Source organism: Microcaecilia unicolor, chromosome 1 (assembly GCF_901765095.1).
Source record: "Microcaecilia unicolor chromosome 1, aMicUni1.1, whole genome shotgun sequence".
NCBI classification, from domain to species: domain Eukaryota; kingdom Metazoa; phylum Chordata; class Amphibia; order Gymnophiona; family Siphonopidae; genus Microcaecilia; species Microcaecilia unicolor.
In genome coordinates, this window is record NC_044031.1 from 616,512,202 (window position 1) to 616,536,840 (window position 24,639).

Below are 24,639 nucleotides of genomic sequence, written 5' to 3' on the forward strand. Positions count from 1 at the left end.
CTTAGTCACATGACATGTCTTTACTAGGGTTGCCAGCTGGATCCAGATTCACCCAGCAGGGTTAATCCTGTCCTGGGTTTACCCCATTGCATGCAGGGACATGTAGTTCTGATTTTCCCATTGCAATCCCAACGAAGAGCAAGATTACATGTCCTTGCATACAGTGGGGTAAACCCAGAACTGGATTAACCCAGTTGGGCAAGATTACAAGTCCCTGTATACAATGGGGTAAACCCAGGACTGGATTAACTCTGTTGGGTGAATCTGGATGTAGTTGGCAACCTTACTTTATACCCTTCACCATCAAAATACACTGACTAGATTTTAGTTCTTATTTTAGGTGAAGCCACTAGTTTTTAATTGTTTAATTAATTTATGATGGCTTGAGTGTTTACTCAATTTCATAGAAGTTCAAAGGCCAAAAAGGGGAGATAACAAGCCAGTGGACAAAGTGGGGCAATACAGCTGTATCAGACTTCAAAGAGGGCTGGGACCTGGGTCAGCCTGTATGGAGCAGCTCTGGGTGATCTAGTGTATGGCCAAAGCCTCACTAATTTTGATGACTGAATTTACAAAGCTTGGTGGTAAGAGATAGGTAGGAGCTCAAGGCAGGAAGCCTGGGAGGTAGGTTAAATTATAGGATTTGTAAGAATGCAAGTGGAAGATACAAAAATCTATACTAGCATATACCAGTAGAGGGCAGTACTGTGCTAGAGCTTAAGTGTGCTTGGGACAGATACAGAAGCCAGCAATAGAAACAGGGGTGTGAGGTGGGTAAAAAGGAATGGGTGAGGAGAAACTAGGAGGGTTAAGTATGGGATTTTAGAAACTCATGTATTGAAAGTGGTAGAAAGCTGGAAAGAAAAATAATGTGTTTTTTTAATCTACTATGTCACTGTATAAACATGTGCTTTTTTATCTTAATTTCTAAATAGTATTTTTGCCTCTTACTAATGTTAATAGAGCTCCCCAGCCCATAATTCTTAAAAGAAAACCTTCAGCAGCTGTGACTAGTTAGCAGCTAAGAGCCCAGTGTGTGAAATGGCTGATGTCTTAGTGCTTTTATGGGAGGATGAGTGAAGAGGAATAAATTTGTATTAGCTCTGGTGGATATATAACATTTAATATTTTTCTGTTGATGATAATAGTGTAGAAGATATTGCTCTAGAATGTTTGATTAATTGTAACTTTTATATGATTTTATACTTTCCTGTCATTTATATGGTGTTCCTTTCTTTAATTGGTTTATTAAGGCAGTATATCAAAATCTTATACATGATAAGAGATAAGGTGATGTTTAGAACCAGGATCAATGACCACTTTAAGTAGTAATTTAAAAGTAAATTTTGTGAGGGGTGGTATTATACTTTCATCACACAAAGCATGTGGCTTTGTCTTGATTAGGGTTTTTTTTAAATCCTTGAATTATGGAGGTTTCCATTAAACCACATTTACTTTGACTTCCTTTCATTTTTCCCCTTATTGTTTTCTGACATTATAGGACTGTTAATTCTATACTCTTTTAAAAATGGGTAACATTCCCCATTTGCAGATCTTTTGCTGCATTGACTGCAATATTAAACTAAATTGGTTTGTAAGTACCCACCGTCTGTTTGTTCATACTAGAGAATATAATAACATTCTTATTTTGAATCTGTTAGAAAATCAGCAGTTGGAATTGGGGGTTAGGTTTAATATGACTTTCTGATCATCACAATATTCTATAGCCCCAGTTTTGGTCGTGATTGAGTGCATAGTTTAGTCGTGTCTGGGTTTGTGTTTAAATGTAAAACTTGTAGTAGTTGGTTTTTAATTTAAATCTGTTCCCATTGATGGAAAGAAGCCCAAAGAGGATCACCAAACTGTTAGTCTGTAACTATAGCCCTATGAAGAGAGTATGAGAGTCCTGAGGGAGATATAGATTTGCATGCAAATCTGTCTTATGCACACTTATGCTGGATATCCTGAAAACATTGCTTAGGTGTGTTCTGAGGCCTGGTTTCTGATGTCCCCTGCTATTGAGATTTCCAAAGCATTTTCACAGGACCCCTAGTTTTCCTTGGTGCTAAGTGTACAGTCTAGCCCAGGTGAAGGAATATTGTTTTTCTGGTGCTTTCTGATGGATGCTGTAAAAATAAGAGGATTTCTAGGAACTTGTTTGAATAGCACTGGGCCCCTTCATTTGGGGGGGGGGGAGAGTTGGGAACTACTGCTTGAAGGAAAATAAAAGACATAATAACAATTTTAAGACTTCAGCTGTTTGGGACTGGTGCAGAGAGAGATGATTCAAAATAGATTCTATTGATCTTTGGTCAATATGTGGTGTGAGCAGAATGGGAGCAGGGCAGATGTGCCTTTTTAGAGAGAATTATTCTGTTCTGTTTGCTGTTGGTGCTGAACAATTTATTTCAAGAAGTAACTATAAACCTGCCAACTTGCCTGTTTTTACTGCTTCCTATCTTGGTCTTCTTCATAGGTCTCCTATCTTTTGTTGTAATACATTGTTTCTTACATACCTTTTTTATGTTATTGCTACACTACCTAAAAGATCCTTTTTGAGTTCTTATGTTTTTTATAAATGTGTGTTGTCTGTGTGTATATAGGAGCTTTGATGATAAAACTTGTACTGGGACCCCCAACTCCATTAACTTAAATTAGAAATATTAGATATGCCTAGTTAAAGGAGCATTTAAAAAAAGTGGTACAGTAATATTGCTCTATTGTACTGGATTTAAACAATTTGAAGTTGAACCTTATGAAAACTGAAGTTGTCTGGTTCTCTAAAACAATATCCTTTTCTCTATTTATGCCTAAGAATGATAATGGTATTGTCACATTATGTACTAATGTTAGTTTATTGGGGGTACTTTTTGATAATGCTTTAACTTTTACCATTTACCATGTATTTGAAGCTTAAGTATAGTCTGTTCTCATTATAGCTGGAACCTAATCCCTATTTCCCATAGCATAAGTACATTTTTTGGTATTCGCAATGTGGGGAGCCATATTGTGAATACCGAGAATGGACTGTAGCTGGATATTATGTTGTTTAAAATGAGTTAGAAAATATAAAAATGGGAAGGTATTTTTAAGCCTTTGGTTGAAGTAAGCAGAGTTTGAACAAAAAGGACTCTCACCTGCATTTTTCTGAGGCTTTTTCCTTCCTAACACAATAGAGAATTGGTTTACCTTTTAAAAGTTTTGGAAGTGCCTCCCCTTTATTAATCAAATTACACTGGTTTCCCATCAAAGCAAGAATCGCCTTCACATTATGTACCTTTATCTTTCAAATACTAAATGGCACAGTTTAAGATTATATGGTACTATTAATAAACTTACCTCAAACACTAAATATGAGGAAAGAAATTATCTCAGACTACACCTCCCAAAATTGCAAAAAAGTGATCTACAAAACTGTCCACTCTGTAGACTTCACTTACCTAGGAACCAAATGGTGGAACTCCTTACCACCCAAAATAAGAAATATACAGGAATATACTAGATTATGCAAAATCCTCAAATTGTTCCTATTCAAACAAACCCTCACAAAGAACAACCATATCTCAAACAATAAGTTATTACCTGAATTATATTACTCTATTTACCATTAACTTTCTTTTTGCTTCATGTACAATTTCTCATTCATAATAGATTTTCTAAATGTTAAACATTCATAGCTATTCCAGTATGTTTAATACTGTATTGTAAAATTGGATTCTTACAACAAATTACTTATGCATTATTCTTAGTTATGTATCTAGTACTGTTTATTGTAAGCCACATTATCCCAAACACGTTTGAGTTCAATGTGGGATATAAATGACACAAAATTACTGAACACAGGTTTGGTGAAGGGTTGATATTGAGGGACTAACGTTTACTCCATACATCTCATTGCTGACACAAAGTGGTCTTGGCGTTATGAATGATTAGATCCATTAATTTTTATTGGCAATGGCTGCTCTCAAAATGCTGATTCATGCCTTGGTAATAAATCAGATTACTGTAATTCTGTTCTTATTGGTCTTCCCCAATATACTATTAGGCAGATTCAGCTTCTTCAGAATACAATGGTCAGATCTATCCAGTATGAATGTTACCCCATTGTTGCTTCAACAACACTGTCTTCCAGTTGCAGGCAGAATTCAGTTTGATTCTTCTTGTGGTACACAAATCTTACTATATAGGTCACCCACATTACTTATTTAATTTGCTTATACTTTATCATCCAATTAGAAATTTGCACTTGGCCAACTCTCATCTCTTAGTTGTGTTATCTTTTAGGAAAGTTAGGTTTTGATTCTTCTTGTTTAATAGCTTTTTCTTGTGTAGAACCAAGCTTACATTGCGATCCTGTACCAGATTTAAATCTAGATTAAAAAATGACTTTTTCAGAAAGCTTATTCTCTGTAAAATTTCCCTATTGTGTGCTGAAATTATGATACATGAATTGTCTCTGGTTAACAATTGTGTTATGCAAATGTTTCCTTTCCTTGTGTGTTAGATTAATTTTGTTCCTTCTCCCCTTTTGATTGTTTTAGTTTGGATTGAATATGTAAACTGCTGTTTGCCTATTGGATAATGTAAACCGCTTAGATACTTGGTGATATTGCAGTGTAACAAACTTTACAAATATTTAATGGCTTTGTTACACTAAAATTACATGTGGATGAGATTTTGGATTTAGCTCACATCTTTTCAGTTGTAGCTCAAGGCAAGTTACATTTAGGTATAATAAAACATTTTCATGTCCCTGGAAGGCTTGCAATCTGTATTTTGAGGCAATGGAGGGTTAAGTAATTTGCCTGCAATCACAAGGAGCTATAGTGAGGATCTGATCCTTAAGTTTCTAGAGTATATGAGAGTATGGAAAAGCAGCAGATGCTGCAGAATTGCCTGGTGTTGCAAAGGAAATCTTTGGAGGGAAGCTTGAGATTTCAAGAGCTCCTTCCTTGCTGTATTTAGAAGGAATGATCCTTATCCTCTGGTTACTTTTGAGATCTGTGGCCAGAAAACCATCTATCTCAGGATACTGTATCCCATGGTAACTGCAGTGAGGGACTTTGTGAGCAGAGGATAACCAGTAAGGGTTTTAATATTATGCTGCTGGTGACTGCTTTGCAGTGTTCACCTAGTGACCATGCTGACAGGCCCGCCGAGAGGTGGGGCAAAATTCCCCAGGCCCAGCCTTCAAGGGGGACGCACTGTGCATGCACCCTGCTTCCTACATCCAATAATACTCTTCTCACATATGACACATACCCTTGCCTCTCCATCCCATAATAATCAACTGTGGCAGATGGTGCAGTGGGGGAGAGGACCCTTAAGACTGAAATTAAAGATTAAAATCCCTGGGTCTGACTTTTTTTGTCTCGGCAGCCCTGCAGGCTGAAATCTGCTAGTGGATCTAACCAAATCGGCAGGGCACTGCAGGCATCACTTCTCTTCTATTCATGTGGTTGTTCAACTTTTGGTAACTTTATTAGTGTAGTAGTTAATTCACATACCCAGGAGCTGGGAAGCAGCTTGCAAACCCAGAAGTAGGACATCTGTAACCCCACACAAAGGATCAGAGGAGTTGATGATGTATTTGGAGACAGCTCTGAATGTATATTAGACTGTGGTCATTTTTTTCCCTTCTTTACAGCTTTATCTCCTTTAGAAAATAAGTGACCAGTCACTGGGAATACAAAAAACTCCTGTTTATTCCAGGCACCAGTGTTCCTTCATCCCAACGGAGGTCCAAGCCAACATCCCCATAATATGTCTGGGCTTGCTCTAAAGAAGCAAGCAAAGGTTCCACATCTAAAAAGTATCTTGCCAGTACTGGTATAAAATCCAACTATATCTTCAATTAGCCAAAGCAAAGCATGTTGAAGGGCCATAGCAAACTTTTTAAACTTTCTCTTTCCCTAAAGCAGTGGTTCTCAAACCTGTGATATGAATCCTTAAAGCTTTACACTGATTCTTAATTTACTTCTAACCCCAAGGTTTTTTTCTTCATTATGTAATGCCCCTGGCAGAAGTGTCGCATTTTAGCACATGCTACCAGTGCGTTAGCCCTACCATGACTTTGTAAAAGGGCCCCTTAGCATGTGATAGTGTTTGTCTGTGCTAAGGTTTAGTAAAATAGCCCTGCCTATTTGTACGTGTGTGTGTGGATTTTAGAGAACTGGATATTCAGGAGGCACTAATTAGAGGCAAGAAAAATTTTACTTTCAAGTATTTGGATATGGTTTTGCACACCAGTAAAGTAAACGTAAGTCCCTCGATGACTGACATCAACCCAGTCCAAATTACCTTGGAGCAGGTGCGAATATTGATACTCACTTCCCCCCCTTTGTGTGTTCCATTTCCATATAGACATCAAAAAGGGAAAAGAATGCATCTTTCTCCATATCCAACATATCCCTTTCAGGCTATAGGTTCCATGACTTTTACACTTTAAATTATAGCTTTCTCAAATTGCTTTTATGTTTTAAATACTACACGTATTATAAAATATCCTTCTTTTTATCTGTTTGATATTTACTAACCTATCCTTTTTGTCTGTGAGGCCAAATTAAAAATGGGGAATCGTGAAACTTGCTCTTGCTTTAAGCAGGATATAGGATATATAAGAAATATCAACTCTGTATCCTTATAGTGCACTATTCCCTTGACATTAACTAATTATCTGTTGTGTCCTATGAATAGATTTGGACTAAGAGCTGTCTGGATGTTTGAGTATGCTGTTCGTCAGCTGGACCTACCTCCTTTCCATTCTGTTTTCTCTCTTGGGCACAAACTATGGTTTCTTTGGGTGGCTGAATCGCAGAGCACCTATCGAGAGTCCCCCTGCGTCTGCCTCACCTAGGCCTGCCACTGACATTGAGGTCCTCCCCAGTGCTCCTTTTGAAATGACAATAGTGGATGAGAAGTTCCTGGCAGAAGGAAAACATCTGGATCTCTCCCCACTGGACAGTTGTCACTATAAGGTAAGATGGTGCTCCTTTTTTTTTTAGTTCAGATTTGTACTTTCCATGCTTAGGGTTGTGGAATATAAAGTTGTGTTTCATATATTCAGCCTGTGTAAGGCCAGATTGCATGACTTTTTTTTTTTTTTCTCCTTCCATTTTTAACCTGGTCTAAAGAAGAAGACCTGGTATTTAAAAGCTCATAAAAAATGTGTTCCTTATCGTTCCAGACCATTCCCAATGAGTGGAAATGGTCTGGGGAGACTGAGAACTACTGACTGACGTCATTAAATAACACCTGTTCAGTCCACCAGTATTTCTGTGTCAACTTGGCAAATGGGTAGGCAAATAATCTGTGCAGCCCTTGTCGGGCTTGGTTTGGGTGTACTCTTTCCCCCCCCCCCCCCCCCCCCGTATAGGGAGAAAAAAAACAGGAGAAAGTTGTTGTTGAGGGGCCTAACCAGGCCTGGTTTCCTGCTCCAAGGAGTGCATACTGTTGTTTGGGTCCCTCCTCTAGGAGTTGTCCTGTGCCTCAGACCCCTCCCCTGCTACTAAGGGTGGGGGCCACTACTGAGGGGTAGAGTAGCAGCCTAATGGTTAGTGCAGTGGGCTTTGATTCTGGTGACCTGGGTTTGATTCCCACTGCAGCTCCTTGTGACCTTGGGGCAAGTTACTTAACTCTTTATTGCCCCAGGTACAGAAACTTAGATTATGATCCCTCTAGGGACAGAGAAAGTACCTGCATATAATGTGCACAGCACTGTGTATGTCTAGTAGCACTATAGACTCGATTAGTACTACAGTAGTAGTGGTAGTACTGGGAGGGGTTCCTCAAGTGTCTTCCGATAACAGAAGGAAGCAGCCATGGAAACAAGAGGAGATGTAAGTGCACTGTACCCTTACTGAAAAGGTACTCAGTTGGGTTTTCTTTCCCCTGTGGCTTAGCTCTCATTTAGGTGTGGAGATATCGTGTGTTTGGCGGTGGGAAGCCAAGATGGCAGCTTTTTCAGGGAAACTATGCTGCTATACTTGCACAGCGCATGGTGTCCACAATTAGTGGCCTTTGCCATGTTTGTGCTGAGTCAATGCTGCTGGCTTTGAGGTTACAGGGGACTTTGGTGGTGCTCAAGTCGACTCAGATGGCTGTGGAAGTGCAGACTGGCCAGGCAGTTCATCACAATGAAAAATAAATTGCATGTGATTTAAATGTGCTCATAATTCTCATTGGACCATCACAGACCAAACAGGTCAAATTGCTTGTTCATGTTGTTATATAATCATCGTACATTAGAGTGACACACCCAGTGCCTTTTATCAAACTGTACCATAGTGTTAAAGGAAAATAAAGAGCACTTATACAACTTCTCAGTAAACAGCTCATTAAACAGGGCTTCCTTAATGAGCTGTTTACTGTAACGTTCTTTATTTTCCTTTAACACTGTGGTACAGTTTGATAAAAGGCACTGGGTGTGTCACTTTAATGTGTGATGATTATATGATAACATGGACAAGCAATTTGACCTATTTGGTCTGTAATGGTCCATTGAGAATTATGAGCAAATCTCATTTTATTTTTCATTGTGGGTTTTTGTGTTTTATACATAGTTTTGCTCATGTAATTGACAGGCAGTTATCCTGGCAGGATTCAGAGGGAAACACACTGGTGAAAAGCACTGCAGTTTTGAGTGCCTTAACTTCTATATAGCCCCTTTCAGATGTACCTCTGGTGCTGTACAGGTAGGATTCTGGTGGGGTTTCTTCTGTTTTTCCCCCAGAGTTTCTTATAGCTGCACCAGGCCTTGTGTATGAATTGAGGCTTGCTGATCACCTCTTCTCGGCAACCCGTGGTTGCCAGAAATAAGGAGGGGGTGGGGAAAAAGGCAGTGCTTATCAGAAAAACAGGATCTACTACTAATCATTTCTATAGCGCTACACGTTTCAGAAGATTCTTGGACACCCATGGAATGTGGTTTTATACAAGGAAGTCAATTGGGAGGGTGACTAGAGGCTGGGAGCTGTGAAGTTCCTCTGGGTGGAGACCCTACTGTAGTTCACATTTTTCATAGTTCGGAACTTCCCTCCTTCATTACAGAAGTTCTTCGGGTGTTTTGCTAGATGAGAAGCCTCCAGTAACTAGAAAAGGAGATTCACTTTTGAAAGGGATCCCAGATGCCTACAAAATTCTTCCTATATACTGAAGATAATCAGAGATGGTGGAGGCCAACTGGCACTTCCCTGTCATGGACCTAAGAATTGGCAGAGCCACAGCTCAGCTTCATCAGCTTCCTTTGATGGATTTGATGAGTTTCAAGTTACCAAAGGTGGATGTGCTGATCACAGCTGTTGCCAAGAAGACAGTAATTCCATTGAAGGGGGAGCAGGATTGAACAATGGAAGCCTGCCTGAAGAGATCTTTGTGATCTCTACTCTGGCATTGCGAGTGACCATCCATGGAGGTTATGTGGCCCAAGCCTGTTTTTGCTAGGCAAAAAAACTTCCAAATTCCCTGGAGGAAACTATGGCACCTGTTTCTGAGAATGTCATAAACTTGGAGCAGGGGAGGACTGACCATTCGGGCAACCGGGCCGAGAGACTCTGCCTGGTTGCCCGCCACTGCAGTACATTGCAGCCCTCCCTGATCCTACCTTGAAGGGCCTGTTGGTCTAGTGGCCTCGACAGGGTCAGGAAAGAATCAGACTCTTTCCTGTCCACTGTCACTACTCTGCAAGGTGGCACTGGCACCGCCTTATTTTTAAAATGGCTGTTGAGATGCTGAGACCCGCAAGACTACCATGGTAAGTTATTGTAGACATTTAAAAAGAACATGGTGCTGCCGCTGGGCACAATATCGATTTTTTTTTTTTTTTTTTTTTTTTTTTTAAGGAGGTTAGCGGGCAGGAAAGATTGGGGTTCTTTCCTGACCTTGAAGAAGCCACAAGACTTACAAGGCCCTTCAAAGTAGAACTGTGGAGGGTGATGGCTGTGTGGGCAGGGCCCCCCTCCCCAATGATTTTTACTGCCTGGGCCTCGCCCCCAATGATCTTTACTCCCCGGGGGGCCCTGACCACTGTTGGTCCATCCCTGACTTGGAGTTAGGTACAGCCATTTGAATAGGACTAGCTAAGAATTTGGTCTTAAACAGTGGTGGAGAGGCGTTGCTAAGGAATTGGGTCTGCGTATCCATCCACGTATGTCTGAGTCAGCTCAGCTGCCCTTTAAGGGTAAGATACTTTTTGTTGAAGATTGGAGAAACTGGTGAAGGATTTGGGTGAATCCAAAGTTCCTAGACTTCCTAACGATAGATCTTGCGCTGGGACTTGCTAGAGGGATGTTTTTGGAGATACCGTCCAGACAACTTAAGTGGAGCCCGGAGAGATTTTTAGCCCTTTCAAGGGGGTCACTATGGAGGCCAAGAAGCACCTGGAACCTTGGGCCTCGCAATGAAGGTGTTCAGGGCCCATCTTCCAATAATTCCCATTGGGCAAGGTTCTAGCTGTTCTATCGGAGATGGGGCCCAAATTACCTCAGATTGGTGGGTCCCAGACACTCTCTCTCAGGCTAGGCTACACTCTCTGGAATTTTTCTTCCTGATACTTTTTTTTTTTTTTTTTTTTTTGTCACTGCAAGTCCCCCTCCCCTCCCCCCGACAGGTATTTAAGGCTTTCCCCTTTGATCTAGCCATGGTGCTGAGAATGTTCTCAAAGGTGGTGATGGTTGTGGCAGCAGCACATCCCTACCTGGACAATTGATTTATTCGAGTGAAGACATTCGAAGAGAGCATGTAGGCCATGGGTTGAGTAGTACAGCTTGTGCAACATCTCAGATGGCTAGTGAATTTTGCCACAAGCTCTCGGCTATCCCAGTCCCTAAATTATCTGGGAATCCTGTTCGATACTCTTCAGAGGAAGGTGTTCCTCCCAGAAGGCAGGATTAAGAAGCTAATTTTACAGATCTGGGCTCTGTGCAACTCTTGCAGACCCTCAGCCTGGGAGGTGTTGCAAGTCCTGGGCTCAATGGTGGCCTCTATTGAAGTGGTTCTTTGGGTGATAGTTATGTGCCTCCTTTAGAATGCATTGTCATTGACTTTGGTCTGTTCAGGTGGATGATCTGCAGCGCTCATTGTTCTGCAGTGTGATGGAGTCTGGGTTGGTGGTTATTCAGGAGTCATCTGGCGCAGGGAATGTTTTTCTTGACTTCTTGCCACAGATGCCTGTCTTTTGGGCTGGGGGCCCATTGTCTGTGTCACATAACACAGGGCTGCAGCTTGAAAGAAGAAGCCCAGTCGTTGATCAATCAGTTGGAAACTACAGCCATCCAACTGGCTCTTCTAGCTTTTTGGGACCACCTCAGTCACAAAGCAGTTAATATCTTGTCAAACAATATGACAGCAGTAGCATATGTGAACCAGGAGTCAACCCCAGACCAGGAAGCAGCAATGATCATAGTATGGGTAAGCAAAATCTCTTGCAGCTTTCTGCAGCACATGTGACCAGTTGTTTTTGTGTTTTCACCTATAGTTCAGCATTGCAGTCTGCCAGTTATGGGTCTCGTAGCTTCGGCGTCAAATACAAAAGTTCATCTGTCCTTTAGTCACAGGAAGGAGCTCCTGTTGGTGGGGATAGATGTGTTGGTGTAACCATGGTAGAGTTGAGGGTGCTTTTACGTTTTTCCTCTATGGTTGCTGGTCTGCTAATAGTTCTGAGGTTTAAACAGCACTTTATCCAAGGCTTTTGAGACAAGATTCAGATCTCAGAGGAAGCAATCTGTGAAACAGAGGCTGCAAAAGTTTAACACCCTTGAACTTGGAAATATCTGAATGAAGACAGACCTTGAATGGGACCTCTAAAAACCACAATTACAGCTAACTGTAATCAAATAGAGGGCATTGCCAAACCTTTATCCATACCATCCTGAAGAAAATGTTTTTTTTCTTTCTTGACATTTACAGAGGACTATGGCAAGCGAGACAAGAGGCATTCTGTTTTAGCTCATATATTGGCTGTGTCCTGCCCTTGTAGGTGACTGCTTTTGCACTTCCCACTTGTCGAATGGTCTGGAGAGATATGGAAGGAAAACTTGACGGTACATTGAAACCCACTGCTCAGTGTGCAGCGGCATCTAAGAGAAAATAGAATGTTAGGAATTATTAGGAATGAAAAACAAAAATGAGAATGTTATGCCTTTTGTATCGCTTCATGGTACAACTGCACCTCGAATACTGTGTGCAATTCTGGTCACTGCATCTCAAAAAAGATATAGCGGAATTACAAAAGGTACAGAGAAGGGTGATGAGAATGATGGGGATATTAAGATGGAAAAATCCACTGCTTATTTCTATGATAAGCAGCATAAACTCTGTTTTACTGTTCTGGGGTTTTGCCAGGTACTTGTGACCTGGATTGGGCACTGTTGGAAACAGGATACTGGGCTTGATAGACCTTTGGTCTGTCCCAGTATGGCAATGACTGTTAATTTTCATTCCTTGAGTCTCCAGCCCATTGCTGAACCCACTCTGAAATTAAGGAGGTTTTTTTATTTTTTTTTTTAATGCTGCTTCATTTTTGCATATATAACCTTTATTCAAATGTGGCTTTTTGGGGAACCTAAACTCTGGAAGTTGATGCAATACTATAGTGTGAGCACAGTTGAATTTCTGATGATTTTCTTATTTTCCCCTGGGTTATTTGGAGATCTGTTTTGTTTTTTCGGTTGCTTTGTAAGTAGAAATAATGGCAAGTTCTGGTCTGCATAGGTGTCCACATTATGGCATCGATTAGTTGTGCTGTTTCCCTCTCCTGGTAGGAGGGCATGTACCCATTCATCTGGAATGGTCTGGAGAGACTCAAATGAAAATTAGCAGGTAAGATCTATTTTCTGCTTAAGGTAGTCTTGGCAAAAGCTGCTGCTACCTGGGATCCTGTCAGATACTTGACACCTGGATTGGCCATTGTTGGAAATAGGATTGGTCTGCCTTAGTTGGTAATTCTCATGTTCTGGTTTTAAATGCTGCACCCTTTGCAACCTTACCCCTAGGATAGCTTTTGCTCTGTTCTGGTAATGTAATGCACATGCAGGCTTATACTGGAAGGAGAAAAAACTATTTCTGCATATAAAACATTTCTGCATATAAAACACTATTTTTTAAAATGTGTAAAGATCATAATGTTTTGAAAATTGGGGAAAAAATCTTCTTTAAAAGGTTTTGTGCTGTTTAGTAGAGTTGACATTTGGTGATTTGTGTTCTTTTGCTAATAATCTCCCAGGCTTTGAGGTTTTTACTATCTTCTTGCTGGTAGGTTGTGAACCAGTTACAGTCCTCCTGTTCTGACCTATCTGAAGAGGAACTTGCCAAGCTGGGGGTGGCCTTGTTCAACTGTCAAGCTGAGGCTGAGGGTCGTAAGACATATCCTTGCACCAGTGGAATGGTAAGAAAAAAGCTCCAGAGGTAAAAGGTGGCAGGAGTAACAACAGTTTGTGCTGGAGTCATAGCCCTGGTATAGATGGATCCAAAAAGATGACAAAAAGAAAAAGTGCAGTGTTCTTCATTGACTTGGTATGGGTGGGTGAGAGAATGCCGTAGAAGTGCAAAGCACCAAGGATAGTAGCTACTATGAAACAAGACAAGGGAGTTTGACCTGAAGCATGCAAACGTCAGATGGGGAGAAAGGGACATAACAGCTTGAGTGACGATCAGAACAGTTGCAGTGGTAAGTGGAATGTCTTTCTTTAGAAGCTGGACTTGCCCCTTGCTAGCAGTACACTAGATCCTCACCTTGCTATGGTCAAGTTGTAGGAAGCAGCAAGGTAAATTGGGTGAGGCTGAGAGGAAATGCCTGCTATAGATACAGGAAGCCTTGTGTCCTCAATGACTTGGTTGTTTTGCTCCAGTCAGTACTTCTGGAATTGGACCTTAGATGGTAGTTCAAAACTTGAGACTTTTTACTCTGGTTTGCAGCCTCTGTATGTTTAGAAATACCCAAATAAATTGACTTAAATTCCAGATAGTTCCAGCTGATTTTTTTTTTTTTTTTTTTTCTTGCAACAATTCAATATAACTTTACAGTATGTGTCACTTTAGGGTAGCAGGCACCGCATGTTTGCCACCCCACTCAGAACCAGACAGCATTTGAAGGCTTGCTTCACTATTCTGTGGCTCTGGTGCCTGAAATGGCAGCACCAGGTCACCTGCTCTGTTTGAAACGAAGGGCTGTGTGTCTGTGGAACCCAATGTGGTTCAAACGTCTGTTTCAACCAAAGGGTAGAAGCAGACAACAGATGAGACTCTGAGGGGAGGAAGAAAGGTGAAGAGAGCAGAAGCTGGGTAGAACTTGGGAGCAATGTTCCCTCTAAGCTGTGTGACAATCCATCAATCATATTGTGTTCTCAATAGCTAGGGTTAGGTAGGTCCTCCTGGAGTCCTGCAGAACTTGCCTGTTCCTCACTATTGAAAATATGATATTGAAACAGCACCCCCACTGACAAGAATATAGATGGAGGCAGTGGCGTTCCTACCCTCGATGACACCCCCCCCCCCCGAGTGCACGCCGCTGGGGGGGGGGGGGGGGTGCCCTGTGGCTCTGAGTTTGCTACGCTGATTTCGCTGGTTCGCTGCAGCTCCCTCTGCCCCGGAACAAGAAGTAACCTGTTCCGGGGCAGAGAGAGGGAGCTGCAGCGAACCAGCGAAGTTAGCATAGCGAATTTGGAGCCCACAGGCGTGCGCCGCAGCACCCCCCCCCCAGCGACGTGCACCTGGGGCGGACCGCCCCCACCCCCCCCCCCCCCTTGGTACACCACTGGATGGAGGACCCCTGAACAGTTTAGAGGGAGCACTGCTTGGGGGAGGGAGAAGTGGGACAGCAGAAGATGGATGGACCTAAGAAGAACCAGGACTTGGTGACCTGAGTGGACGAATGCTGGGGGCAGAGTAGAGAATTATAGATGGGAGAGACTGAATGGGAATTTGGAGGGGAAAATGAAGACCTGGCGACTGCTAGGTATGAGTGGGGCTGTATTAGATGGGTTGGTAGTATGATTGAGAGTGTGATGTGGGTAAAAGAGTGTGTGGGGAGTGGTTGAGACATAATGTGAGTGATCTAGAAAGAGGATGAGAGGCTCTGAAATGGGGATGTGGTGCTTTGCTACAGGGGGTGGGTCTTTGTAGGGGTTGAATGAGGGTGGAAATGGGGTTAAAAAGATGGTGCGAGGTTTAGCCTGGAGGGAAGGAAGGAGAGGCAGGGATGGAGCTGGGGCTGATCAGGAAATGGTCAGTAGAGAGTAGATGAAGGCTGAGATTGAGTACAAAGGATGGAAATAGGGAATGACCTAGGGAGTGGGTGAAAGACTGGGGAAGGAGTGAGACAGGGCAGTGAGTGCTGGAAAGAGGATGAGAGGGAGATGGGGAAAGTCATGAGTTGGAAAGGAGACTAAGGGCTAGAAGCCAAGTGAAATGGAGAATGAGGGGTAAGAATCAAATGGGTGGCTGTAGAGATAAAGAAAGAAGTGTGGTGGGGGGGGGGGCGGAATGAAGAAAGATCAGTGTCAGACATGTAGGAAGGGAAGAAGACAGGAGAGAGAAAAAATGGAATAGCGAACCTAAAAGAATTTTGGAAGAGACTCGCGCACAAAACAAAATGGAAGAGACTGCATCAACCCAATTTGAAAAATAAAGGGGTCACTATTCAAAGTGGCTTAACAGGTCAACAATTAAATAGCTTGTTCAGGGCTATCTGCTGATATCCAGCAACATTTAACCCACTGACCACTAAACTCAAAGCTGGCTTTTGTGGGCTGTCCAGGGACAGTTGGCACAAGTGCCAATATTCAGCTCTTAACCGCCTCAGTATAGTGGTCAGATCAGACCATTTATCTTTAGGCAGTGTTGCTTAAGTGGTTGCATGCTGAATATTGTACTTCACGAGAGAGAGCCGGCTGCATAAACCCGGATATTCAATGCTGGTTCCTGGACATGGGCCAGCATTGAATATCTAGGGGAAATGCTGCCACATGCTTAAAAAAACCCCAAACCAAATGCTCATCACCGCCAGCTGAATATTGACCCCAAAGTGCATAAAAAAAAGATAAAAGTATTTTCAATTTTAAAAAAAATTATTCAACAACCTTTTAAAGAAAGATAAAACGTACACCAGCTGGCTCTTGTGTTCTCTTCAAAGACCCAGCCTTGACGCCATACATGTCCAACCATTACAGGTAGCAATTCATATAGTTATATAAACACAGTAACAGATTAACAGCTCCCTCATAATCCCTGTCTCTCCCACAGCTAACATGTTTATTATTTATCTTAGTTTTACATGATTATTATTGTTTTGCACATCACATTGTGTGCTTAGTCTTCTTGACATTATACATTCACGTATATTACCGTAACATGACACTTTCCTTTGACACTCATTTTGTAGTATATGCATGGATACCAGTACATATGTTTATTTTGTATATATGTTGACATTGTATTGACCTCTGAGGCAGGTGCCTTTCTGTGCTGAGAAACTGCCTGTGATGGGTCTTCTGCATTAAGAAATCTACATTGTTCTAGTCTTGAGGGCCCTCGTGGCTTTTTTTTTTTTTTTTTGCTGTCTTGGTTTGTGTACTTTTGTACCCTCTCTTGCTACTTAGCAAGTTTTTTTTCATATTTTAATGATGATACTGTTGGGAGCTCATAAGAAAGCTTATGCTTCAATATAACTAGACTCCCTATATATTTGATGGTTTATTTGCACATCTCTCTATATAAAAGGCACCACCAAAGTTCTAAATGAAGCCTCCAGGGGGGGAGAGAGCAGGTTTCCCCATGAGTGTCTGCCCCGCCCTCGCTCTCTCTGTAACACAAACGGTAAAGGAAAACACAGCAAAGCACGAAATCAAATCGCTCTCTCTAACAGTGAAGGACTCAGAGGGGGGAGGGGAGAGAGGGCAGAAGCCCTCACTATCTCTGTAACACAAACACAGCACAGCAGGAAACTTAACACTGAAGGACTCTACTCCGGGGGGGAGGGGACAGAGAGCAGAGGGGACAGACAGCACAGGGGAAGGGAGAGAGGGCAGGGACACACACACTCCTACATGCACACAGAAGAAAACCTTGCTAGCCCCCGTTTCATTTGCATCAGAAACGGGGCTTTTTTACTAGTGAATAAAATATTTTCTAGCTAAAGAATAATTAGGTCTATTTGTAGGTTAGCCATATTTTGTGTGTGTGTTAGGGCAGGGGCTCTTAACCTTTTTGGATCTCATAGCCACTTCCTAATCCACATGTCCACTAGTGACTACAGACTGCTAAACATTATCATTAACTATTAGCTGCTAATGTTGCTAAAATTACAGCGGTACACAGTTATAATACCAATAACTGTCCTAACAACTGCCTTAACTCTGAGAGTTTTAATAAATTGCCCTTCTCCCCCACCCCATTTGACCTCTTCTGTACTGGGCACCACTGGCTACGAACCCCTGATCTAGGGGCTATTATGTGGAACCTGATATTTGTATTTCTGCTTTGTGGAAGGCAGTAACATCAGTGTTGTGCTAGTTACTCTTCAAAAAATAATTAGTTACTAGTTACTTCAGTGGCATAGCTATGGGTGGTCCTGGGTGGGCACAGGTCCACCTATTCTTGCCTTGGGTCCACCCAGTCTAGTGGCCGCCAAAGCATCTCTTTCTCATTGCAGCTGCCCATCTCTCTGAAGCGACTGTTGCCAGCAGCAATTCTTGTAAGCAACCTGCAAGAGCCTTGCAAGCTTCCATCTACCATGTCCCGCCCTCGATGGATGTCTCTTCTGTTTCTTCACTAGTGTGGTTGTGGTAGGGAAATCTGCAAGACTTTCTTACTGGAATCACTGCTGGTGATGACTTGGAGAGAGAGAGAGGAGCCGATACTGGGCTTGGGGGGGGGGGGGGGGTAGAGAAAGATGGCGATAGGGCAGATCGAAATGTTTGAAAAAAATTATATGTATGTACAGGGGTGGAGGTAGGAAGGGCCCACCTGGGTTAACTCGAGGCCCACCTGAAATGGCAGGTCTGGCTATGCTCCTGGTTACTTCTCAGCTTTTAAAGTAATTAATTAAATTACTCATTTAGGAAAGTAATTGATTATTAGTTACATGCTTAGATTAATTGCTTTTCCTTTACCGATACCACATCCAAGAATACTTATGGTAGAAGCCTTATGGTGCTTGAAGATGTAAAATATCCCCATTGTGAAAACTGTATAACATCATCTCTTGATGCTTATTTCAAAGAGGTTTGACAACTCGTGCCAACCACATCCTCTGTCATGTCATTGTCACGTTGTGCTAGTTACTGTTCAAAAGTAATTAAGTACAGTTTCTGGGATAGTGAGCAAGTAGCTAACTACTTACTTTCTTGCAGTTAGCAATAAACTACAGTAACTACTAGTAACCCAATATCACGGAACACTATATAGCGCATGGATAAAGCACAGAGCTGAAACCTTGGGGAACATGGCTTACATCCCACTTCTCATTCTGAATATGTGGTTCCTCCTTGGTACAGACGCTGGCAGAATGCACTGCTGGGATGGACGCTGATACCTGGAATGCTTATCACATTGTCAGTAATCGTGCTCGCTCTGTGTGTTATGCTGCTCGCCAGATGCACTTCAGGCGCAGGACTGAACTCACTGTCAACGCACTGGTGTCCACTGCTGTTAACCAACTGGAGGCCATGAAACTACTCAAGGTATGTGAAGGTTCTTTTCCCCATTCTGTAATGGGGGTGGAGAGAGATTCTTTGTTCTGTGTGATTTCCTATGCTATGTATGATTTTATATTCTGCAATATCTCCGTATAGATTAATTGCAGATTACAAAAAGAAGAAACATCCCAAATGGATGGAATTACATAATTTTAGGTAAAACCTAAAAATAATACAGTTAAAACAAACTGAAAATCAATCTATCCCATATCTATAGCCATATCTGAGAATATACAAGTCTTCAAGTTTTTCCTGAACAAAAGGTAAGAGTAAACAGATTTTATGTAATGGTATCCTATTCCAGACTTTCACAGCTAGATATTTTAAAGAGTCCAGTTATCTCTTTAATTTTTCTCCTTTACAACTCTGAAAAGCAGATTATAAGAATGAGTTGTTTGAGAAACTCTACCACTAGTTAATAAGACAGTAATTTGTTAAGTTTATCGGATTTTGACCTGTATGTGATTTAAAAATCATACAAGCAATCTAAAAATTTACACGAGGAAACAAAAGCTAATGCAACTTTAAGAAGAGGAGATGATCTCAAATGTATAAAATGTAAAGATAATCTTAGCAGCTGTTTTTTGAAGCAGCTGCAATCTCCTCAAAAGCTTCACAGTAATTCCTCCGTATATGGAATTGCAATAATCTAGGTAAGGTAAAAACTGCCTGACAAATGTTTCTGAAACTTTGAATACTACAGGTTGACCGAATAACTCTTAGTTGTTGAAGTTGAAAATTATTTTTTTAACATAAGAGCGTTAATCTGATCCTCCAAATTTAGTTTTAAATATTATATTATATCTAGAACTTGATATATTTTCAGTTTTTAATATCTCACCTGATCAAATGTTGTGAGGAATGTTTACTACCACTACTACTAATCAGTTCTATAGCGCTACTAGACGTACACAGTGCTGTACACTTGGAACATGAGGAGACAGAGCTTACAATCTAATTAGGCCAGACAAACAGAACAAATAAGAGATAAGGGAATTACTAAGGTGGGGATGATAAAATAAGGGTACTGAACAAGTGAGTAAATGTTAGGATTTAAGAGCAGCATCAAAAAGGTGGGCTTTTAGCCTAGATTGGAAGATGGCCAGAGATGGAGCTTGACGTACCGGCTCAGGAAGTCTATTCCAGGCATAAGGTGCAGCAAGATAAAAGGAATGGAGTCTGGAATTAGCGGTGAAGGAGAAGGGTGCAGATAAGAGAGTTACCCAGTGAATGGAGTTCCCGGGGAGGAGTGTAGGGAGAGATGAGAGTGGAGAGGTGCTGCAGAGTGAATGCACTTGTAAATCAATACGAGGAGTTTGAACTGTATGTGGAAACGGATAGAGAGCCAGTGAAGTGACTTGAGGGCTAATATGGCATAGCAACACTGGCGGAATATAAGTCGCGCAGCAGAATTGAAGAGGAGAGAGATGGCTAAGTGGGAGACCTGTGAGAAGCAAGTTGCAATAGTCTTGAGAGTGTTGATAAGTGTGGATAAGGGTTCTGGTAGTGTGCTCAGAAAGGAAAGGGCAAATTTTGGTGATATAGAGAAAGAAATGACAGGTTTTAGCAGTCTGCTGAATATGTGCAGAGAAGGGGAGAGAGGAGTCAAAGATGACCCCAAGGTTATGAGCGATGAGACTGGGAGGATGAGAGTGTTATACACAGAAATAGAGAATGGGGGAAGAGGAGAGGTTGGTTTAGGGGGAAAGATAAGAAGCTCAGTCTTGGTGATGTTTAGTTTCAGATGGTAGTGAGACCAGGCAGCAATGTCAGACAGGTAGGCTGATACTTTGGCCTGGATTCCTGCTGAGATTTCTGGTGTGGAGAGGTAGATCTGGGGGGAGTCAGCGTAAAGATGGTATTGAAAACCATGGCATGAGATCAGAGTACCAAGGGAAGAAGTATAGATGGAGACAAGAAGAGATCCAAGGATAGATCCCTGAGGTAAACTAACTGACAGTGGGATAGAAGTGGAGGAGGATCCACCAGAGTATACACTAAAAATACGATGGGAAAGATAAGAGAACCAGGAAAGAACAGAGCCCTGAAATCCAAGTAAGAACAGCGTATCAAGGAGTAGGCGGTGATCAACAGTGTCAAAAGCTGCAGATAGATCGAGAAGGATGAGGATAGAATAGAGACCATTGGATCTGGCCAGGAACAGATCATCATTGGAGATTTTAGCAAGCGCTGTTTCAGTTGAATGAAGAGGGCGAAAGCCAGATTGAAGTGGATCAAGAATAGCTTGAGATGAAAGAAAGTCAAGACAATGGCGGTGAACAGCATGTTCAAGTATCTTGAATAAGAAAGGAAGGCAGGAGATGGGGCAATAGTTGGAAGGACAGGTAGGGTCCAATGAAGGTCTTTGAAGGAGTGGTACAACTACTGCATGTTTGAAGGCATCAGGAACAGTCGCAGTGGAAAGTGAAAGATTGAGGATATGACAGATATAAAAGGGATGACAGTAGGAGAGAGAGTGTTAAGTAGATGGGTGGGAATAGGATCAGAGAAACAGGCAGTTTCGAGGAGGAAAGATGATGCAAATAGGTGGGAAAATGTGGGGTACAAATGCAACAAATGTGTAGTTTCCTCTTCAGTGATTTCAGAAATGGAAGAAAAGGAGGCAGGGGTTGGAGGGTTGAGAGAATGGACTAAGGGAAGGAGAGGTGGAGGTGAACTGGTTGAGAATTCAAGTTTAATCTTGTGAACCTTATCATGAAAGTACTCGGCCAGAGTCTGTGGAGAAAGTGAAGGGAGAATTGAAGGTGAAGGCACTTTGAGGAGAGAGTTCAGTGTGGCAAAGAGACATTGAGGGTTTGAGGCAAGCGAATTTGTCAACTGGATGTAATAGTCCTCTTTGGCAAGTAAAAGAGCAGATCGGAAGGAGGTCAGCAAGAATTTAAAGTGTATGAAGTCAGCACGGGATTTCAGCCAAAGGCGTTCGGCAGAGCGGGCACAGGAATGTAGGCAGAGGATTCTAGAGGTCAGCTAAGGCTGGGGTTTGGTATGCCTTACAGAACGGAGAATGGGAGGAGCAAGAATATCCAGAGCAGAGGAGAGAGTAGTATTATAGGAAGAGAGAGCCTCATTGACAGACTTGGATAACATAGTGGTAGAGAAGAGATTTGAAACACTGGAGGACAGAGTAGAAGGGTCAATAGCCTGAAGATTCCTAAGTGTATTGGTTAAGATTGGATGGGACTGGGGGAGAGGGTGTTTGTGTGAAAGTTATCAGATGATAGAGAGGGGAAGAGCTGAGGCACAGAAACTGGTGAGTGAGCAGTTGGAGAAGAAGATATGATCAAGACAGTGGCCATTCTGGTGAGTGGGAATAGTTGAAGATTTGAAAGAGGATGTCAAAGCGAGAAACTGAGAAGCATGAGAGTCAGAGGGCTCATTAGCATGAATGTTAAAATCCCCAAGAATGAGGGAAGGAGATGAAGGTTCAAGAAAGAAAAAGCCAGGTGCCAAAATCAGTGAGAAAGGAAGAAAGGGACTTATCAGGGGGGTCGATAAATGACTGCTACTCGGAGAGGCAGAGGAGTGAATAGATGGATGGAGTGGACTTTGAAGGAAGAAAAAAAGTGAGACTGAGTGGAAGAAGAGGTTGAAATCTACAAGAGGGTCAGTGTAGTAGACCTACACCACCTCCGTGGCCAACTGGGCAAGGAGTGTGGGAGAAAAGATAACCTCCATGGCATAGGGCTGCGACTGAAGCAGAGTCTTCAGGGCAAAGCTAAGTTTCTGTTAGGGCAAGCAGATGGAGTACAAGAAAGAAAAAGGTAATGGATGTAGGAAAGGTTTTTTTTTTGTTTGTTTTTTTTTTGTTACAGACAGAGCGGACATTCCACAGAGCACATGAGAGAGGCAGGGAAGAAGAGGGGGAGGAGAGGAACAGAAATTAGATTGGAGACCTCACAGTGTGACCTGTACAAATAGGATGAGAGCTGATGTGGAGGACCAAGATTGGGATTGATGTCCCCAGTGGAGAGCAGGAGAAGGAGCAAGAGTAGGAGAGGTATAACAGCGGCGAAGGCGAGATGTACTCGATAGAAAGGAGATGGATGAATGGAAGGAAGGAAGTGTTGAAGGTTGAGAACTGAGAAGAAGGAAGAGGACAAAAGAGATGGTGAGCTGATGAAAGCAGAGAGTGGGCAATGTGTTCCTACAGTGTAGAGTGGTTTCAGATGGAGAAACAGATTAGGAAGGGACAGTACCAAGAAGAGAAGTGTACTGGAGCCATAAGTAGTAATTTTAAGTGTTTAAGAAAGATATCATATAAGGTTCAGAAGAATGGAGTTGTTTCTGCATCTTGGGTTGCCTGGTTGTGGTGTCCCTCAGGGGTCACCTCTTTCCCCTTTGTTGTTTAATGTTTGAGGGTGGAGTAAGCAATCAAAATCCCCAGACCATACAACACAGGCAAAAAACCAATTCAGCTTTAAAAAGTTTGTATGGCCCCATGAATCTACCACAAGAGTATTTTTAATTAGTATATCCTTAGTGTTCTCAAAAGTATCAAACTCTGGACAGAGAAGAAAAGAAATGTATCAGTATAAGACAAAAACTAGAATGCAAAGAGATCTCATCTCGTCTAATGACCTCATAAATTATTAACTAACAAATGGGAAAGAGGTGACCCCTTAGGCAACCAAGATGCAGAAACAACTGCATTCTTCTGAACCTCTATACCATTTGATTACACTATCACTGAATCTATAAAGCATCAAAGAGTAGTCTGTAATCTTTTCGATCCCTTGCCCCCTGGGAGGAGAAGACACTTCAGCCGTCAGAGGTAAACTCCTTGGCTGGAATAAGAGAGACAATTCAGACTTAGTTTAGGTGCAACCAAGAAAAATCTTTATTGGTATTTCTCTGTCAATACAAAAGCGATTATTCCTCTGGAGCAGTTGTTGTCACACAGCCAACAAGACGTACAGGCTGAGCAACAAGGCTGCTCAATATGGCTTTCTCATTCTGTACTTTTATACTGTTACAAGTTTCATTTCTTTTCTTCTAACTTATTGTTCATATAAGGATTTTCCTGTTTTCTTCCGTTACACATGTATTGTTATGTTCTGGGTTTTTTTTTTCTCATTATACAAAAATGGCCATTTCCTTTATTCTACCATCCTCTCCTGTTTGTGTTCACATGCACACTCGGTGGTCATTGGTTAATCCCTTATCTGTAAAGCGTGATCCCAGCATGCTGTACCAACAAACAAACAAGTAGCATGAAACACCTGACTTCCCTGTTCCATAGGCGCACATTTGTGGAGGAACATCTCCTTTGGAGGGTCCTCAGACAAAAAAATGGATATAACCTTGATGCTGAGCGAGACTGTCTTATATGGACCACATGGCCTCAGCTCCTCATGAGTTTCTCCTTTTTCAAGTGACTTACAAGAAGTTCATATCAATATTTGCTATTTACTGATCATGCACTCTGTATACAGGCCGCAGTAGGGAGAAATAAAACTTATGCTGATGACAGCAGATCTGAGTGCTTACAGGCCTAGCTTTGCAGACCAAGCATAGGGAAGAATATACAAGTCTATAGTGTCAAAGGCTGCAGAGATGCCAAACTGTAGGAGATAAGCCCCATTAAAAGGCAGAGGATTACAACTGAAGAAAGTGGACAGCTTCTATGCTTTTGTGAACAGAAGGTGCTCTTGAATCAGAAGATTGCTGGTTGTAACCTTGACTGTATTTACCTCATTTCTTCCTGTGTGTAATATGGAGCAGGCATTAACTACCTATAACAGAGGCATCCCAGCCAGTCAGGTTTTCAGGATATCCCTAGTGAAATCCACATGCAAATCTCTCTCTCTCATATGGATATTCAGATCTAAGGTTTTAAATAGAAACTTCAAGATTAGTAATTGTGGAAGTGCAGCAAAGAGTTTTACTTCTTTAGATTTAATGGAAGTTTAGCTTCAGTGTGTACATTTTC

At 41.9% G+C, this 24,639-nt stretch overlaps 1 protein-coding gene across 6 annotated transcripts in view; it reads left to right on the forward strand.

The window, feature by feature from the left end:
* Positions 1–512: 512 nt before the first annotated feature.
* The window catches only part of LOC115460475 (protein brambleberry-like), a 70,129-nt gene continuing 46,002 nt past the window's right edge, over positions 513–24,639 (forward strand). The window contains exons 1-4 of one of the 6 annotated variants that reach the window (XM_030190239.1): positions 513–533; positions 6,697–6,977; positions 13,253–13,381; positions 18,489–18,674. In XM_030190239.1, coding sequence (XP_030046099.1) covers positions 6,729–6,977; positions 13,253–13,381; positions 18,489–18,674 — 564 coding nt within the window. In that variant the 5' untranslated portion in view covers positions 513–533; positions 6,697–6,728. The other 5 variants (XM_030190235.1, XM_030190236.1, XM_030190237.1 and 2 more) reach the window with 5 other exon arrangements.